Source organism: Papio anubis, chromosome 17 (genome assembly GCF_008728515.1).
Source record: "Papio anubis isolate 15944 chromosome 17, Panubis1.0, whole genome shotgun sequence".
NCBI lineage: Eukaryota > Metazoa > Chordata > Mammalia > Primates > Cercopithecidae > Papio > Papio anubis.
This window is the reverse complement of record NC_044992.1, coordinates 67,413,124-67,432,881: the sequence shown is the minus strand read 5'-3', so window position 1 is coordinate 67,432,881 and position 19,758 is coordinate 67,413,124. Positions and strand designations below refer to the sequence as shown.

Below are 19,758 nucleotides of genomic sequence, written 5' to 3'. Positions count from 1 at the left end.
TCATCAGCCTGGATGGGAGGGGTTGGGGTCACCACCTTGTCCCCTGCTGGCTCCTCGAGGAATGGCAGCCCTGGCCCAAGTCCTGGTTGTTGGAGGGAGGAGGCTGAGTCAGCCCTGGAGCATGTCAGGACCTGTGACAGGGACACTGGGGTAGCTGAGCTGGCTCACCACCACCCACGTCACGTGCCCTGCTGTGAACTTGAAGGGGCAGGAGGGTGGGAAATGGCCAAAGGCCGTGGCCAGGCCCATGTGCCCCCGAGTCCCCCAGCCCAGCACTGGGCACAGAGTTCTGGAAAAGCCCCGTGCTGAGGTGCATTTTCCCATCCCCCGGGAGCCAAGTCTGTCCTCGGGAGAGATCAGGCAGCGGCCACTCTGCCTTCTCCTCCTGGCCATCCTGGCCCGGAGCTCTCTGGGACTTGGCTAAGCTCCCTTCAAGGGCGTTTGAAGAGAGCAACCTCCTGACCACCAAGGTGGGGACAAAGGCACAGGGCCGTCCCTGCCGAGCACAGCTTGGCCCCGTCATCTCCATGGAATGTCACCTGTGGGGCCAGGCAGGCTGAGCAACTGGCTGTCCTCCAGGGAGGCGCCTCTTGTAGCCCTCACCTTGAGCCCCACCCCACGTCTGGATGCACTCGAGGAAGTGGGGTGAGAACCCCCTGGGGCCCAGGTCAGCTTCCCTCAGGGTCCTGCCCAGCCTGGGCGCAGCACATGGATGGGGCAGGAAGCTGCCTACCTGTTCTGGGCCCCCGGCCCCCTGCTGAGAGCGTTGGCCCCTTCCTAGGGCCTCTGTGGGAGGGTGGGGCGGGGCCAGGCCTGCCCACAGGGTCCACCTTCTGCTCCAGCCAGAGTAGGGTCCTGTAGGGATCCCGGCTGGGGAAGGTGCAGGGGGCCTGGGAGACTGCCTCTCTGAAGCGGTGAAACCCTCACCCTTCCGTCCCCACTACCACCCTCCCTACACCCTCCCCTGACAGAGGGTGGCAGCCCCAGGCTCTTTGCATAATCCTGTGGCTTCGCTGTCTTCAGCCAGCACCAACGGACAGGGAAGGGCAGAGAAGGCCACCATGGCGACACTCCTGTCTCATCTGCAGCAGCGCCCTCCCCTCTTGCGCCAGGCCATCAAGATAAGGCGCCGCAGAGTCAGAGATCTACAGGATCCCCTGCCCCAAACGGCCCCGGAGGTAGGAGTGACCTCACTGGGGAGAGAGCTGGCCTTGGGGAGCACTGCGGTCTCGGGTGTGGGTGCCCTGCTGTCTGGCCCCACCTCTCGAAGGCTGGGACTGGGGACCAGGGACCCTCCCTTGTCTACCCCACCCTGGGGAGAGCCTCCTGGGCCAGCAGAGCAGGGGCTGCCAGGTGTACTCTGGGCCACTGTGAGACTCAGGCCCTGCGGTCTGAGCCTCTCTGAACCCCTACCTCTGGTGGGCCTGACTTCCCATCCCCTGCTCCTCCAGCTCCAGAGGAGCCGACTCCGTTAGGTGGGGGTGTCCCTGCTGTGGGGTGAGCTGTTTGGGGAGCAGCAGACCCCTAGGCTGGCGTGGCACCCCCCTCACCTCCGCTGCTGAGCCTCACTTCCGCTGCTGGGTGAGGAGCAGCCGCCGCCGATAAGCAGAGCTGTTTCCTCTGGGGAAGGGAGGGAGGTGGGGTACGGGTGTGGAGGGCTCGCGTTGCTGGGCGCCCATGGACCTCAGCCACGGCGGGCCAGGGGATGGACCTCCAGGAGGCCTGCTGGGGGAACAGGTGCGGAGCATCAGTGGGGCTGGAGGCCAGGGTGCTGGGGCCCCCATACCCTTGGCCTGGTTCAGGCCTTGGAGGAGCTGTTCTTGTCCATCTGAGCCTGCTCTGGGCCTCCCAGGACACTCTGCCTTTCCACCTTGTTCTGCAGATCCAGCCTCCGTCCCACCACTTCTCCCCCGAGCAGGTAAGAGTCAGAGTGTTGGGGTGCAGAGAGGTGGGGAGGGTGGCTGTGCATCCTCCTGCTGGCCGACGCTGATGGCAGCAAGCAACTTGTGGTGGGGAGGGGACTCCTGGGTCTCAACTCCCTCCGCTGCACAAGCCACCCCTTGTCCTGCCCTTAGCGAGAGGTGTTGGTGCCAGGGGTGGCTGGTGGGGTCCCCAAGGTGACCCCGTGTGTCTCAGCGGGCCCTGCTCTATGAGGACGCACTCTACACTGTCCTGCACCGCCTGGGTCAGCCTGAGCCCAACCATGTGACGGAGGCCTCTGAGCTGCTGCGGTACCTGCAGGAGGTGAGCCCAGCCCCCACCCCACCCCCCTTCCTGCAGCTGCCCTGTCTCGTGCCCCCAGCCACCCACCCGCCTGCCTCCCCACCAGGCCTTCCACGTGGAGCCCGAGGAGCACCAGCAGGCGCTGCAGAGGGTCAGGGAGCTCGAGGTAACTTGGGGCCGGGGCCACCCTGTGCAAGGAGGGGCCTGGGAAGCCCAGCCCCCTCAGGGACTCAGGCCATCCCTCCTGTCCCTCCAGAAGCCAATATTTTGTCTGAAGGCAACCGTGAAACAGGCCAAGGGCATTCTGGGCAAAGATGTCAGTGGTGAGCATGGGGCAGGGTCCCCGACGGGCTTCTTCCTGGCTCCTTCCTCTCCCATCACAGCCCGGCCCAGGACTCTTGGTGGGAGCACCCACCTCCCAGAAGCTCTGCAGTGCTGGCCCCCATGCTGCTGGTCCTCTTCTCTCTCCCCAGGAGGAGGCTTAGCCCCGGGCAAGGGTGATGAGGGCCTTTCCCAGGGACCCAGCCGACTCCCTGGCTGCCTCGTCTTCCCCACTCCTCCCCAGGGTTCAGCGACCCCTACTGCCTGCTGGGCATTGAGCAGGGGGTCAGTGTGCCGGGTGGCAGCCCCGGGTCCCGGCATCGGCAGAAGGCTGTGGTGAGGCACACCATCCCCGAGGAGCAGACCCACCGCACGCAGGTCATCACCCAGACACTCAACCCCGTCTGGGACGAGACCTTCATCCTGTACGTGGCCACACTCCAGCCCCCACTCTGTCCAGGTCTCCTCTGGGTAGCAGGGTCTCCCCCAGATAATGAGATGAGTAGGTTGTCCTGGCTCGGGGAGGGGGTTTGGCTCTGGACAAAGACTGGAGAAAAAGTCCATCTCTAGGCACGTTAAATGGACAGTAGATCAGATGGGACAGAACGACATCAATGCCACATGTGCTGATGGGGCAAGGAGGGTCGGGCCTTTGCGAGTGAGTCTGGGGGTGCCTGAAGCCATACCTGAAAGGAGGCAGGGACAGGTGCGGTGGCTCACGCCTGTAATCCCAGCACTTTGGGAGGCTGAGGTGGGCAGAGCGCTTGAGGCCAGGAGTTTGAGACCAGCCTGGCCAACATGGCAAGATTTTGTATTTTTTTCTACTAAAAATACAAAAAAGGCCGGGCGCGGTGGCTCACACCTATAATCCCAGCACTTTGGGAGCCGAGGCAGGCAGATCATGAGGTCAGGAGAATGAGACCATCCTGGCTAACACGGTGAAACCCTGTCTCTCCTAAAATACAAAAAATTAGCCGGGCATGGTAGCAGGCACCTGTAGTCCCTGCTACTCGAGAGGCTGAGGCAGGGGAATTGCTTGAACCTGGAAGGCAGAAGTTGCAGTGAGCTGAGATCCAACCTGGTGACAGAGCAAGACTCTGTCTCAAAAAAAAAAAAATTAGTGGGGTCCGGGCGCAGTGACTCATGCCCGTAATCCCAGCACTTTTGGGAGGCTGAGGCAGGTGGATCACCTGAGGTCAGAAGTTTGAGACCAGCGTGGCCAACACGGTGAAACCCCCTGCTCTCCTAAAAGTACAAAAATTAGCCAGGCGTAGTGGTACATGCCTGTAATCCCAGCTACGTAGGAGGCTGAGGCAGGAGAATCGCTTGAACCAGGGAGGTGGAGGTTGCGGTGAGCCGAGATCGCGCCACTGCACTCCAGCCTCGGTGACAGTGAGACTCTCTCAAAAAAAAAAAAAAAAAAAAAAAGGGCATGCTTATAATCCCAGTACTTTGGGAGGCCTAGGCGGGCGGATCACGAGGTCAGAAGCTCAAGACCAGCCTGGCCAACACAGTGAAACCCTGTCTTTACTAAAATTACAAAAATTAGCTGGGCGTGGTGGTGGGCACCTGTAATCCCAGCTACTTGGAAGGCTCAGGCAGGAAAATCATTTGAACCTGGGAGGCGGAGGTTGCGGTGAGCTGAGATCCTGTCACTGCACTCCTCCAGCCTAGGGACAGAACTAGACTCCATCTCAAAAAAAAAAGGCAGTGATGCGGGTATGAGGAGAGGAGTTTGGCAGGGATAGGCCACAACTCCATAGCTCTGGGCTCTGATCACTTTCGGCTTCGGCTGGGGGCATCCACCCTCCAGGGCCCTCAAGCACACCCTCTTCTCCATATAGGGAGTTTGAGGACATCACCAATGCAAGCTTTCATCTGGACATGTGGTGAGTGACCGGGCCTGCACCTAGGGATGGGAAGGGAAGGGATCTGGGGTGAGAGAGGCAGAACCTCCTCCTGGAAGAGGTCCTAGGCGCTCTCTCTGCTTCCTTCTCAAACCTCTGTCCTGCCAGGGACCTGGACACTGTGGAGTCTGTCCGACAGAAGCTTGGGGAGCTCACAGATCTGCATGGGCTTCGCAGGTGCGTGTTGCAGGGCTCACAGGGAAGGAGTGGGGGCTCCTTCTGCCCTCCATCCCCCGACATGCACACTGGATGCTGGGGTGCAGGCTCCTTTGGGGTCCAGGTGGCTGTGGCGGGGTGGGGGGTAGATTCCAGCCTGATCCCTTCTGACGCTTGCTGCATCCCCTTCATGGGACCCTGCCTGACGAAGGATCTTTAAGGAGGCCCGGAAGGACAAAGGCCAGGATGACTTTCTGGGGAACGTGGTTCTGAGGCTGCAGGTGAGGAGGAGGAAAGGGGCCCAGGAGTGAGGCAGAGGGAGGGGGTTGGGAGGGGTTCTGGGGAGAGGCTCCATGTCCTCACCAAGCTGAGTCTGGAGTCCACCTCCTATTGTCTCCACTGCCCCTGCCTCTGTGAGGTTCTGACGCTCACGGGCTGGGCATCCCCGCCTGCCAGGACCTGCACTGCCGAGAGGACCAGTGGTACCCCTTGGAACCCCGCACTGAGACCTACCCAGACCGCGGCCAGTGCCACCTCCAGTTCCAACTCATCCACAAGCGGGTAGGTCGGGTCCTGGGCCAGTGGCTGTGCCCAGCTCCTGCGGTGGTCTGCTGGGTTGGGGGTCTGGCTGCACCCGGTGTGGGGCCCTGTCTGCTCACAGAGGCCTCATTGCAGAGAGCCACCTCGGCCAGCCGCTCGCAGCCCAGCTACACGGTGCACCTCCACCTTCTGCAGCAGCTCGTGTCCCACGAGGTCACCCAGCACCAGGTACTGCCCTCCCAGGGCTGGGCGCAGCCGGGGCTGCCCTTCAGGTCCTGATACTCCTCCACCTGCTCCACTCAGGCGGGCAGCACCTCCTGGGACGGGTCGTTGAGTCCCCAGGCTGCCACCGTCCTCTTTCTGCACGCCACACAGAAGGACCTGTCCGACTTCCACCAGTCCATGGCGTGAGTGCACAGCCCTGGGCAGAACCCCTGAGCCACTAGCCCCCCACGCCCCCTGCCCTCCTCCAAGCTGATAGCCCAAAGTGTAATTCTCAGCGGAGTTCCCTTTGGCCCAAAATATGTGTTTTAAGTTTTGAATCAGTTGCCAACTTTAAAAAGTCTAGAGATTTGGCTGATGTGGTAGCTCATTCCTGTAATCCCAGGACTTTGGGAGGCTGAGGCAGGAGGATCACCTGAGCCCAGGAGTTCAAGGCTGCAGTGAGCTATGATCACACCAACAGTCCTGCCTGGACCACAGAGTGAGATCTCATTTCAAAAACATACTAGAAAAAGCAATCTGGAGATTTCACATACCATCCAGATCTCCAGCTTCTCGTGAAACACAAGTGTTGGAACTTCAGGGCCATCATTTTGCTGCTTTTTTTTCTTTTGAAACAGAGTTTTACCCTTGTTGCCCAGACTGGACTGCAACGGCGTGATCTTGGCTCACTGCAACCTCCGCCTTCCAGGTTCAAGTGATTCTCCTGCCTCAGCCTCTCGAGTAGCTGGGATTACAGGCGTGCTCCACCACGCACAGCTAACTTTGCATTTTTAGTAGAGACGGAGTTTCTCCATGTTGGTCAGGCTGGTCTTGAACTCTCGACCTCAGGTGATCTGCCTGCCTCGGCCTCCCAAAGTGCTGGAATTACAGGCGTGAGCCACTGCGCCCAGCCATTTTGCTGCTTTTTTGAGTGGCCAGAGCAGTGATGTGTCTGCCTCTGCCTGTCACAGCTGCCACTGGGCCCACTTCAGTTGCTTTCGTCTCCTGAGTCCTTCTGGGCATTTGAATTTGGACCCCGTCCCTAACCCCAGCCCCGTTTCCCAATGCCATAGCCTTCAACTCAGCAAAACTATGCGCTGATAAGGACAGATCTATGTTGAGGGCCAGTCACGTCAAGTCCTAGGAATGCTGAGGAGGTCACAGGGGGTCACAGTCATTCCAGTGCATGTGAGAAGGGCAGAGATGGGACACAGCCGGCCGGGCGCAGTGGCTCGCACCTGGAATCCCAGCACTTTGGAAGGCTGAGGCGGACAGATCACTTGAAGTCAGGAGTTTGAGACCAGCCTGGCCAGCATGGTGAAACCCTGTCTCTACAAAATATACAAAAATTAGTCAGGCGTGGTGGCGCACGTCTGTAGTCCCAGCTACTCAGGAGGGTGAGGCACAAGAATCACTTGAACCCAGGAGGTGGAGGTTGCAGTGAGCTGAGATCACACCACTGCACTCCAGCCTGGGTGACACAACGAGACTCTGTCTCAAAAAAAAAAAAAAAGAGATGGGACACAGCCAGGTGCTGGCCAGGGGAGGAACAGGAGCAGGATATTGCCTCAGGCCTGAGCTGTGACTTGGAGTCTGAGTGGGAGGCGGAGGGAGCCCAGGGGAGTGCATTTCTGGGTCGGGGTCAGCATGTGTACTGCTAGGACCTCAGGCAGGTGGGTGATCCGTAGACGAGGGTGGAATGGCGGTGAGGCTGGAGACTGGAGCAGGCACCAGATGGGGAGGGGCCTGGTTTGCCTGCAGGGCCCAAGCACAGTAATGCAAGTGGCTGCAGTGTCCAATAGGGACCTCAGCCTGTCCCCAGGCTGCTCCTCTCCCCCATCCTCTGCCTTCCCACTGGACCTCTGTGTGTGACATCCCTCCAAACCGTCTGAAAGGAGGTTCTCGCTGATGCTTGCCACATGTGCACGAAGGCTCAGGTCCTTAGATCCTATTTTTCTTTTTTTTTTTTTTCTTTTTTTTTTTTTTTAGCTGGAGTTTCCCTCTTGTTGCCCAGGCTGGAGTGCCATGGCACAGTCTCAGCTCACTGCAACTTCTGCCTCCCGGGTTCAAGTGATTCTCCTGTCTCAGCCTCCCAAGTAGCTGGGACTACAGGTGCCCGCCATCACGCCTGGCTAAATTTTGTATTTTTGGTAGAGATGGGGTTTCACCATGTTGGCCAGGCTGGTCTCGAACTCCTGACCTCAGGTGATCCGCCCTTGTTGGCCTCCCAAAGTGTTGCAATTACAGGTGTGAGCCACCGCACCTAGCTGATCCAATTTTTCAAAAACAGCAAGAAATCCTGAAGTTTTAAAATCACAAATATCTCAATCTGGGCAATTTGAAAAGCATCTATGGAAACAAACAAAAAAATATCCTGGCTGGTCACGGTGGCTCACGCCTGTAATCCCAGCACTTTGGGAGGCCGAGGCGGGTGGATCACTTGAGGTCAGGTGTTCAAGACCAGCCTGGCCAACATGGTGAAACCCCGTCTCTACTAAAAATATAAAATTTAGCTGGGCATGGTGGTACATGCCTGTAGTCCCAGCTACTTGGGAGGCTGAGGCTGGAGAATCGCTTGAAGCCAGGAGGCATGGCTTGCAGTGAGCCGAGTTTGCACCACTGCACTCCAGCCTGGGTGACAGAGTGAGACTATATCTGAAAAAAAAAAAGTCCTGCATGTCCTATTGAGACACTAGTTTTCAGCCTGTGCTGGTGGATGGTTCTCCACCAGGGGCCCTGGAGGAGGGAGATGATTCCCTCCACCTAAGGCCAGGTGAAGAGGGGAAGGTGACTCCCTCCTCCCTGCCCAGCTGAGGGCTTCCTGTCCCCTGCAGGCAGTGGCTGGCCTACAGCCGCCTCTACCAGAGCCTGGAGTTCCCCAGCAGCTGCCTCCTGCACCCTATCACCAGCATCGAGTACCAGTGGATCCAGGGTCGGCTCAAGGCAGAACAGGTAGGCATGCAGTGGGCAAGGGGTACTGGGCACACAGGGCTCAGGGAAGGGGCAGGGGAGCAGCAGAGGCTGTCCAGGCTCCTAAAGCATCTCCTGGCTCTGCAGCAGGAGGAGCTGGCCGCCTCATTCAGCTCCCTGCTGGCCTACGGCCTCTCCCTCATTCGGAGGTTCCGCTCTGTCTTCCCCCTCTCTGTCTCGGACTCCCCAGCCCGGCTGCAGTCTCTTCTCAGGTCAGTGACTGCTCTCCCCTTCCTCGGTGGGGTCAGGGATGAGGGAGCAGCTAGGGTGCCTGCAGGAGTGGGAGAAGCCTGTTGGAGGAGTGAGTGCTGTGTGGGGCAACAGGCACTTTGGACACAGCTCTTTTCGTCTTGCAGGGTCCTGGTACAGATGTGCAAGATGAAGGCCTTTGGAGAACTGTGCCCCAACACCGCCCCATTGCCCCAGCTGGTGACTGAGGCCCTGCAGGTATGGTACTCGTGCTGGGGATGGGGGAGACCAGTGTCTGGGCCTGGCAATCCCTCCCTGCTCACTGCCTCTTTGTCGACAGACTGGCACCACTGAATGGTTCCACCTGAAGCAGCAGCACCATCAGCCCATGATGCAGGTGAGGCGCTGGGCAAGGGGGAGTGTTGGGGGGCACAGGGGGTGGTGCCTGCCTCTGGCAGCCCTGCCCAGCCCACCTCTGTCTCTGCAGGGCATCCTGGAGGCAGGCAAGGCCTTGCTGGGCCTGGTACAGGATGTCATCGGCGACCTGCACCAGTGCCAGCGCACGTGGGACAAGATCTTCCACAAGTGAGCAGATAGTCAGGTTGGGAGGTAGTGGGGCATTGGCTCAGAGCCGGAACCACAGGGACCCTGGTGTATGCCACTGGGTGACATCTGCTGCCTTTCCTCCAGTACCCTCAAGATCCACCTCTTCTCCATGGCTTTCCGGGAGCTGCAGTGGCTGGTGAGTCCCTCCCCTGTCTCTAGGGCATGCTCTCTGACAGGGCTGTGGACCCCACCCTCCACACCTTCCCTTTGCAGGTGGCCAAGCGGGTGCAGGACCACACGACGGCTGTGGGTGATGCAGTGTCCCCAGAGATGGGCGAGAGTCTGTTCCAGCTCTACATCAGCCTCAAGGAGCTCTACCAGCTGCGTCCAAGCTCCTCAGAGAGGTGGGCAGCAGGCCAATTGCGGGCGGCCGCAGGGGCACAGGGGAGGGGAGGGTGGACGAGGCCCCAGGGCCCATGGTGGCCCCAGCCTTCCCGACGCTGAGCCCCGGCAATCCCCAGGGATGGAGTCCTGGCCCTGGATAATTTCCACCGCTGGTTCCAGCCGGCCATCCCCTCCTGGCTGCAGAAGACGTACAACGTGGCCCTGGCGCGGGTGCAGCGCGCTGTGCAAATGGATGAGGTGGGGGCGTGGCCAGGGTGGGGGATGGGGCCCCGGTTTGGGGGTGAGGCTTGGGTTCTGCCTGGACCTCCAAAGTGTAGTGAAAGCTGGTAACCCTCTCTGAACGTCCCTTTTGGGTGCACTTGAGGCCAGTTGTGTGCAAAATGCTGCCTCTGGATATCCTTGGGGCTGTGGCTTCACTTCGCCTGAGATCCTGCAGCCTGTGTGTCTGGGCGGAGCAGTGCTTGTCTCATGTGAAGCTCCCTGCCCAGCTCTGTGCCTGGTGGTGGTAGCCGCTCTATGGATGAAGGAGGGAGGGGAGGGGGTGGATTTGGCAGTATCCTCAGTCCTCCTTTCTCCCCCCAGCTGGTACCCCTGGGTGAACTGACCAAGCACAGCACATCAGCGGTGGATCTATCCACCTGCTTTGCCCAGATCAGCCACACTGCCCGGCAGCTGGACTGGCCGGACCCAGAGGAGGCCTTCATGATTACTGTCAAGTTTGTGGAGGTGTGGTATCTTCCACGTGTCCTTCCCCCTCTTTCTAGAATACCACCCACCGTTTCTCCCGAGCTCTCACCCAGGCAGTCTCCCAAGGCCTGTGTCCTAAATCCCCCAAGTCGCTGAAATTTCCATGCCCTTCCCACCTGCCCTTCTTGGATGCCCCACCCATGAATCCGTTCCCTCTGTCCAACCCCACCCTAGGACACCTGTCGCCTGGCCCTGGTGTACTGCAGTCTTATAAAGGCCCGGGCCCGCGAGCTCTCTTCAGGTCAGAAGGACCAAGGCCAGGCAGCCAACATGGTAAGGCCAGAGCTGGGGCTGGGAGTCTGGCTGGGTGTGGGGACCAGCCCGGACGCAGTTCAGGAAGCTCTGCATCTCTGTCCCAGCTGTGTGTGGTGGTGAATGACATGGAGCAGCTGCGGCTGGTGATCGGCAAGTTGCCCACCCAGCTGGCATGGGAGGCCCTGGAGCAGCGGGTAGGGGCCGTGCTGGAGCAGGGGCAGCTGCAGAACACGCTGCATGCCCAGCTGCAGAGCGCACTGGCCGGGCTGGGCCATGAGATCCGCACTGGCGTCCGAACCCTGGCCGAGCAGGTACCTTGTCCGACCGCACAGTCACCCCATCCCCTCCCGTCCTCAGCCTGCCTGGTTCCAGCAGGACCTGGGCCCGTGTCCAGCCCTGACCCCTTCCTGCGTCTAAACTCAGGCACTAAGGAACTCTCCCATCCCCAGCTCATGCCCTGACCTCCCTCCTTCTGTTTTGTGTCTCCAGTTGGAGGTGGGCATCGCCAAGCACATCCAGAAACTGGTGGGTGTCAGGGAGTCCGTCCTGCCTGAGGATGTAAGTGGCCCTTCTGCCTGCTGGCCTTCACCGCCCTGCCAGCTCTGTAGATCTGGGGTCACTGAAGGCCTTGGTGTCAAAGATAAGTCCCCCAGACCAGGCAAGGCATGTTCTCTCCCTGGGCCTCAGTTTCCTCCTGGGATGCTCACAGGAATGGGTTGGGTCACTCCACCGGCTGTCCCAGCACTGACAGTCAATGAGGGGACTGCAGCTGGGGAGGGCTTAGGCTTTGCAGCCTAACAGGCCAGGGTGCACATCCTTCTCAGCTGCCTCCTAGCTTTGCTGTCCTGCTCACACAAGCCAGCTGGCCTGTAAGTGGGGGCATATCATGATGCACACCTTCAACTGCTGGGTAGAAGGATATTCATTCATTCATCAACTATTTATCAGGTGTCCACTTTGTCCTATGCATTGATTTAAGCACTGGGGATAGGTCAGTGAACAATATGACAAAATACCTGCTTTCCTGGAGCTGACATTCTAGTAGTGGAGGTGAGAGAAGAGCTATCCATAACTACAGTGATCATTATAGCTATTAACTCTATGCACAGACGTGTATGCGCATGCACACATGCAGTGTGCTAGATAATGATAAATGCTACAGAGAAAAGACAGAGAAGGGGGTGGGAAGTGTCAGAGGGTTGTATTTTTAGATGGTGACCAGGGAAGGCCGTGACAACTGAGTGAAGACCTACGGGAAGCAAGGGGAGGAGCCATGAGAAGTTCTAGGGGAAGAGCATTTCAGGCAGGCAGAACGGCAAGGGCAGAGACCCTGAGGCAGGACCATGCCTGGAAGGTTCCAGGGCTGTAGAGGAGGCCAGTGTGGCTGGGACAGGCTAAGCAACGGAGAGGGGAAGGCAGAGAGGTGGGCAGTCCGGCCTCTTACAGACATTACAAACTGCTCTCACAGAAAGGCCCTGTTTCCTTCCCCCAGGTCAGGGGAAGGGGATGGGGGTGGGGCCAACATGAGCTGGAGCCACACCTGCTCGCCTTCTCCCTCCCCAGGCCATTCTGCCCCTGATGAAGTTCCTGGAGGTGGAGCTTTGCTACATGAACACCAACTTGGTACAGGAGAACTTCAGCAGGTCTGTAGCAGCCCCTGCCCTGGGCGTGCTCACCACCTCCCCATCTCCTCCCACGGCCCCTCCTTCCTGGGCCCCAGCATCCGTTCTGAGGGGTGTAACAGCCCCTGCCCTGGGCGTGCTCACCACCTCCCCCTCTCCTCCCACGGCCCCTCCTTCCTGGGCCTCAGCATCCGTTCTGAGGGGTGGAGGTGAATCCCTTTGGTGACCTCCCTTACAGGGTGGTCAGGCTCTGCTAATGCTCGCTGCAGGGACAGGGAGCTTGCCACTTTGCAGGCCTCCCCATTTCCTGCTGCCTAACTCTGAGTGCTTTGAGTTCTTCCTTAGGCTGAGCCAAAATCTGCCTGTCCTTTCTCCTTTAGTCCCAGGCCTGTCTTCAGGGCCTCCCTGACTGCTCCTCTGCCCCCATTAGGTTACAGGTGGTCCCCGCCCATGGTGCAGGGAGAACTTCTAGTTAGGGGGTCTTATAGCAGGGACCCAGGATGCCAGGCAGCAGGCGGTGGAGTCCAGCACGTGGGCTCTGGACCACCTGGGTTCAGACTCCAGCTTCATCACTGCTTAGCAGCCTTGGGCAAGTTCCTGGTGCAGATGAGAATAGTTCTGGCTTCTGCTGAGGATTAAATGGGTCATGTGAGGTGCTGAGCGTGGTGTCAGTACAAAGGAAGTGGTCAGTGATTATTAGCTGTAGTGACGATGACGATGACAGTGCCCACCTCCCTGTGGAATCTGGGCGCTGAAGAGGCCGCCTGCCCTCCTAGAGTTCTGTTCCACCCCCACAGGTATAGTCAGGGCCCCTTGGAGCCCAGCCGTTTTTATTTCTTAAATCATGTATATATGTTTTTTATTTTTTTGAGATGGAGTCTTGCTCTGTCGCCAAGCTGGAGTGCAGTGGCGCCATCTCAGCTCACTGCAACCTCCGCCACCGGGTTCAAGTGATTCCCTGCCTCAGCCTCCCAAGTAGCTGGGACTACAGGCTTGTGCCACCACGCCCAGCTAATTTTGTATTTTTAGTAGTGACGGGGTTTCTCCATGTTGGTCAGGCTGGTCTCGAACTCCTGACTTCATGATCCACCCGCCTTGGCCTCCCAAAGTGCTGGGATTACAGGCGTGAGCCACCACTCCCAGACTGTTTTTAACATTTTATTTATTTTTTTCACCTTTAAGCTCTGTTGGACTTGATCTTAGACCATATTTTTAACATAAACCAGAGTTAAACATCCACCAAGAGGGAAGTTTTGCTCAGTGCTATCTCAGGAGCCTTTAGAACACCACCAGGCATGGTGGCTCATGCCTGTAATCCCAGCACTTTGGGAAGCCAAGGTGAGCGGATCACTTGAGCCCAGGGTTTCAAGACCAGCGTGGGCAACATGGCAAAACCCGGTCTCTACAAAATTATACCTATATATATATATATATATTTATATTTATATTTATTTGTGTGTATTACACAAAAATTAGCCAGGCATGGTGGAGTCTACCTGTAGTCCCAGCTACCTGGGAGGCTGAGTTGGGAGGATCCCTTGAACGCAGAAGATGGAGAGGATCCCTTGAACACAGAAGGTGGAAGCTGCAGTGAGCCGTGATGGCACTGCTGCACTCAGCCTGGGTGACAGAGTGAGACCCTATCTGAAAAAAACTTTGGAAAGAACAGTGCCGGGTACATAATGGGCACTTAAATGTGTTGCACAAATTAATTAACTACTTTTTTGGCGGGGGGACGGAGTCTCTCGTTCCTGACCTCAGGTGATCACCCCACCTTGGGCTTCCCAAAGTGCTGGGATTATAGGCGTGAGCCACTGCGCCTGGCCATGCTTTTTTTTTTTTTTTTTTGAGATGGAGTTTCGCTCTTGCTGCCCAGACTAGAGTGCAACGGCATGCATGATCTGGGCTCACCGCAACCTGCACCTCCCAGTTCAAGTGATTCTCCTGCCTCAGCCTCCTGAGTAGCTGGGACTACAGGCATGCACCACCATGCCAGGCTAATTTTGTATTTTTAGTAGAGATGGGGTTTCTCCATGTTGGTCAGGCTGGTCTCCAACTCCCGACCTCAGTGATCCGCCCGCCTCAGCCTCCCAAAGTGCTTGGATTACAGGCATGAGCCACTGTGCCCAGCCAATTTTTGTTTGTTTGTTTGTTTGTTTTGTTTTTTTGAGATGGAGTCTCACTCTGTTGCCCAGGCTGGAATGCAGTGGCGTGATCTCAGCTCGCTGCAAGCTCCACCTCCTGGGTTCACGCCATTCTCCTGCCTCAGCCTCCCCAGTAGCTGGGACTACAGGCACATGCTGCCACGCCCAGCTAATTTTTGTATTTTTAGTAGAGACAGGGTTTCACCATGTTAGCCAGGATGATCTCGATCTCCTGACCTTGTGATCCGCCTGCCTCAGCCTCCCAAAGTGCTGGGATTACAGGCATGAGCCACTGCGCCTGGCCTGCTATTTTTTTTTGAGACAGCATCTCATTCTTGTGACTCAGGCTGGAGTGCAGTGGCGTGATCACGGCTCACTGCAGCCTCATCTTCGTGGGCTCAAGCGATCCCTCCCACCTCAGCCTGCTGAGTAGCTGGGGCTACAGGTGCATGCCATTATGCCTGGCTAATTTTTTTATTTTTATTTTTTGAGCTGGAGTCTTGCTCTGTTGCCAGGCCGGAGTACAGTGGTGCAATCTTGGCTCACTACAACCTCCGCCTCCCGGGTTCAAGCGATTCTCCTGCCTCAGCCTCCCAAGTAGCTGGGACTACAGGCACGCGCCACCACGCCCAGCTAATTTTTGTATTTTTAGTAGAGACGGGGTTTCGCTATGTTGGCCAGCATGGTCTCAATCTCTTGATCTCCTGATCTATCTGCCTCGACCTCCCAAAGTGCTGGGATTACAGGCATGAGCTACCGCGCCTGGCCTGCTACTGTCTTAAATCAAGTTCTGTCACTGGGGGCCTGGCCTCCTCCCTGTCTCCAGCCTTGTTTGTGGGTTCCATTAGCCTGCTGTGGAGGGTTCTTCACTGAGGTTGAGAGGTGTGTTGGATAGGACTGACCCCACCTGCCCCTTGCTGGTCCTGTACCCGCCCTCTCCCCAGCCTCACCTGGGGTGGGAGGAGCTGGGGTGTGGCTGGGTCCCTGAGGCCTCCCCTTTCTCAAGAGCGTCTTTGCTTCCTCCTCCACCACTGCCCTGCTGTGCTGTGTCCACATCTCTCCGGCCCCCGCCCCAGCCTCCTGACCCTGCTCTGGACCCACACGCTCACAGTGCTGGTAGAGGCGGCCGCCTCCCAACGCAGCTCGTCCCTGGCTTCCAACAGGCTGAAGATTGCCCTGCAGGTAACAGAACCGGTCACAGCAATGATAACCCTGGTGGGAGGGTGCCTGGGGTCAACTCTGATATCTCCCTCAGAACTTGGAGATCTGCTTCCACGCTGAGGGCTGTGGCCTGCCGCCCGAGGCTCTGCACACTGCCACCTTCCAGGTAGGGACTTTGGGTGAGCTTCCCCGCAGGAGGTCCGGGGAGCCTGCCTTTTGGCACTCACCTATGTCCAGGGCCAGCTACATAATTTATGGGGCCCAGTACAAAATGAAAAGCTGGGCCCCTTATTCAAAAGTTATTCAAAAGTTATTCAAATTTTAAAACGGTGACAACAGAACCTGAAACCAAGCCTGGGTCCTCCTAAACACAGGGCCCTGTGTGCCTGCACGGGGGCGGTGGGGTCAGGGACCACACCCGTGAAGCCAGCCCTGTCTGTGCCTCTCCTGCTGTCTGCCTGGCCTGAGGGTGGCTCCTGCCTGTGGCCCCATGACCCAATACTTTCCATTTCAAATGGGCATCTTACCCTTGACCGCGAGCTCCTGGAGGGCGGGCCCTGGCTGTGGTTGGGCGTGCGGTCCATTTGGATTCTCAGCTGTATGTGTTCCCAGGCTCTGCAGAGGGACCTGGAGCTGCAGGCGGCCTCCAGCCGGGAGCTCATCCGGAAGTACTTCTGCAGCCGCATCCAGCAGCAGGTGAGGTCCCTCCCTTGTGCTGTGCCCTCTGCAGCCTCTGGAGCACCTCGCTTCCACTGTGTCCCTGCTGACCCTGCCCCTGCTCCCCACCCCAGGCAGAAACCACCTCTGAGGAGCTGGGGGCTGTGACAGTCAAGGCCTGCTACCGCGCCTCTGAGCAGAAGCTGCGTGTGGAGCTGCTCAGTGCCTCCAGCCTGCTTCCCCTGGACTCCAATGGTGAGTGGAGGCTGCCCTTTGGCCACTCCCCGTGGTCCCGTCCTGGCTCTCCTGTCTCAGCAACCCTTGGGGCTCTGCTCACCCTGCAGGAGCTCTGGGTGCATTTCCTCCAGTTACCAGGAGGGGTCAGTGCTGCTGAGCAGAGCATAGCTGTAGGGGTGGGGTACCTGGGAGACCCTCAACTAATGCACACGCCCCCGCCACTTGCCAGGCTCCAGCGACCCCTTTGTCCAGCTGACCTTGGAGCCCAGGCATGAGTTCCCTGAGCTGGCTGCCCGGGAGACCCAGAAGCACAAGAAGGACCTTCACCCACTATTTGATGAGACCTTTGAATTGTGAGTGGGTCCCGTTCTTCTCCCAGTCCCCTGCCTCATTTCCCCCAGGTAGGCTCCCTCAGGCCTGCTCCTCCTGGCTGGGGCCAAGGGGCTCCCCTGAGATGGCCACATTTGGGCCCAAGGGATGGGGCACCTGGGACAAGAGTGCAGCTGGACGTGGTGGCTCACACTTGTAATGCCAGCACTTTGGGAGGCCGAGGCAGGCAGATCACTTGAGGTCAGAAGTTCAAGACCAGCCTGGCCAACATGGTGAAACCCCGTCTCTACTAAAAATACAAAATTAGCCAGGTGTGATGGTGGGCACCTGTAATCTGAGCTACTCAGGAAGCTGAGACAGGAGAATTGCTTAACCCAGGAGGCAGAGGCTGCTGAGATGGTACCACTGCACTCTAGCCTGGGCAACAGAGTGAGACTCTATCTCCAAAAAAAAAAAGGAGGGCCGGGTATGGTGGCTCACGCCTATAATCCCAGCACTTTGGGAGGCTGAGGCAGGTAGATCACAAGGTCAGGAGATCGAGACCATCCTGGCTAACACGGTGAAACCCTGTCTCTACTAAAAATACAAAAAATTAGCTGGGTGTGGTGGGATGCGCCTACAGTCTCAGCTACTCAGGAGGCTGAGGCAGGAGAACTGCTTGAACCTGGGAGGCGGAGGTTGTGGTGAGTTGAGATCACGCCACTGCACTCCAGCCTGGGTGACAGAGCAAGACTCCATCTCCAAAAAAAAAAAAAGCTTGCTTCCCCTGGGGGGAGGGGTGGACTCCCACATGTTGAACTTAGGGACTTCCAGGGAAGGGTCCTGTCTCTGAGGTTCTCAGTAACCTGCTCCCAGTTCCTCAGGACAGGTGAGCGGGGAACACAGGACCCCTGGTTTAAAGCATCAGCTCACGGTCAGAGCAGGCATTGCACACATGGCCAAGAGGTACCAGGCTGAGAGCTGGCTCTGCAATCCTAACCCTGGCTGGTTCCCAATACCAAGCAGGTGAACCCATGTGTCGGTGCTGGGGGTGGCCGTGCTGGGGCTGGCAGCAGAGCCCTGACTCTCCCCACAGCCTGGTGCCTGCTGAGCCGTGCCGCAAGGCTGGGGCATGCCTCCTGCTCACCGTGCTGGACTACGACACGCTGGGGGCCGACGACCTGGAAGGCGAGGCCTTCCTGCCGCTGTGTGAGGTGCCCGGGCTGAGTGGCTCTGAGGAGCCTGGTGAGGTGCCTCAGACCCGCCTGCCCCTCACGTACCCCGCACCCAACGGTAGGCCTGAGCCCAGGGCAGGGTGGTACAGGGACGGGAGCCTGTAAAGCTCAGGCAGGGGCCCCAGAGAGGTGACACCAGGGTCAGAGAACAGCTTCCCTGGAGGTGGGAGCCAGTGGGACAACCATGGCCCATCTCTCGGTCTAATCAACAGACCAGTGAACTTTCAGCTAAGTGTAACGTGACTCTTCCTGCATGGGGGAGTCACCAAGAAGTTTAACTGGGGAGAAGGGTCTGGATCTCACTCAGCGGGGCCACATCCCTGCAGAGCATTTCTGATTCCAGCAACGGTCTGGTGCTTGTGCACTTAAGAGCAAGTGCTAAGCACTTTACGCATGCCAGCCAACGAAGCAGATATTAGCACTCTTTTACAGATGAGTAAACTGAGGCATGAAGAGGTTAACTTGCTAGCTTTAGGTTCTCATATAAAAAGGTAATAATAGCAAGCCGGGCGTGGTGGCTCAAGCCTGTAATCCCAGCACTTTGGGAGGCCGAGACGGGCGGATCATGAGATCAGGAGATCAAGACCATCCTGGCTAACACGGTGAAACTCCGTCTCTACTAAAAAATACAAAACACTAGCCGGGCGAGGTGGCGGGTGCCTGTAGTCCCAGCTACTCGGGAGGCTGAGGCAGGAGAATGGCGTGAACCCGGGAGGCGGAGCTTGCAGTGAGCTGAGATCCAGCCACTGCACTCCAGCCTGGGCGACAAAGTGAGACTCTGTCTCAAAAAAAAAAAAAAAAAAAAGTAATAGCCAAACCTTAGGCACATCTCAGCCCCTGGCTGCAGTCGGGTCAGTGTCCCAGCAGCACTCTGTCTGTTACACGACCGGATGCGTCTGTCAGACCACCTCCTGAGCTGGGCTGGCGAGGGTCTGTCACTGGTTTCCTTCCAGGTTGTTGGGGGGATGGGGCAGTGTTGTGCCCCCCCCCCCACTCTTCCCTGCCACCACCAGGCACTGCCTCTCCCCCAGCATCTGACCCCCAAACCCCTCTCTCCGCAGGGGACCCAATCCTGCAGCTGCTGGAGGGCCGGAAGGGTGACCGAGAGGCCCAGGTCTTTGTGAGGCTGCGGCGGCACCGGGCCAAGCAGGCCTCCCAACATGCCTTGCGGCCTGCACCGTAGCCGTAGAGGTTTGCGGTGGGGCTGGGTCCCTGGTGGGGACCTGCAAGGGCTTTCCTCTAGGGTCTGGGGCTTCCCCGTCACAGCATGGCCTTCCAGCTTGGCCTGACACCTGGGGAGCCCCAGCATGCGGAGCGTCCAGAGTGCAGACTCCCCTGCCTTCCACGGTGATGGGGGCTCAGCAGCGATCTCTCTACTCCCACCCGCCTGCCTCCAGCCCTGGCTGCAATGTCTCCACCACACCCCAGCCCCAGGGGGAGCAAACCCTGCCCCTGCCCCCCTTTCGGAAAAGCTGCTCTGGTGGGCAGGGGATTGGGCCATCTGTCTCCTGGCCCATCTGCCTCCTAGCCTTCCTGTTCCAGCCACTGGGGTGGGGGCCAGGTTCACTGGAACCAGGGCTACAGGTGCAGAGTCTCCTGGGGAAGGGAGGAGGACCCTGCCAAAGATGAGGCTCCAGCTGCCCTGAGAGGAGGGTGGTGGCCATTACTAGAGGGAGCCTGGGTCCTCTCCCCAGGGGCTGCCAGCATCCAGGCCAGGAGGCCTGGAGCCAAGAACCTTCTGGCTCTGAGGGAGCAAGAGCTGGCAGGCGGCGGGGCTGGCACGGACAGACGGAAGCAGAAAGGACAGTTTGGCCGCTGTGTCTGCTACGCATGCCTCCTCCCCAGAAAGCACCTGCCACCTAGAAACTTTCTTAGCAAAAAAAATAAAATCAATCCTTTGTCCTCTTAAAATATACCTTTGGGCTACAGT

At 58.4% G+C, this 19,758-nt stretch overlaps 1 protein-coding gene across 1 annotated transcript; it reads left to right on the top strand.

The window, feature by feature from the left end:
* The first annotated feature begins 140 nt into the window (after window positions 1-140).
* UNC13D (unc-13 homolog D) lies at window positions 141-19,739 on the top strand. Its single transcript, XM_009191265.4, has 33 exons — window positions 141-645; window positions 1,024-1,178; window positions 1,883-1,918; window positions 2,137-2,244; window positions 2,330-2,389; window positions 2,480-2,546; window positions 2,789-2,969; window positions 4,389-4,433; window positions 4,560-4,628; window positions 4,819-4,888; window positions 5,064-5,168; window positions 5,283-5,375; window positions 5,451-5,554; window positions 8,186-8,303; window positions 8,409-8,533; window positions 8,678-8,768; window positions 8,851-8,907; window positions 8,998-9,095; window positions 9,201-9,252; window positions 9,330-9,460; window positions 9,578-9,698; window positions 10,044-10,187; window positions 10,383-10,481; window positions 10,568-10,774; window positions 10,953-11,021; window positions 12,027-12,106; window positions 15,306-15,411; window positions 15,485-15,556; window positions 16,003-16,086; window positions 16,182-16,302; window positions 16,514-16,637; window positions 17,690-17,886; window positions 18,890-19,739. The coding sequence occupies exons 1-33, from the start codon at window positions 627-629 to the stop codon at window positions 19,009-19,011; spliced, it is 3,330 nt and encodes a 1,109-aa protein (XP_009189529.1). The 5' UTR covers window positions 141-626; the 3' UTR covers window positions 19,012-19,739.
* The last annotated feature ends 19 nt before the right edge of the window (window positions 19,740-19,758 follow it).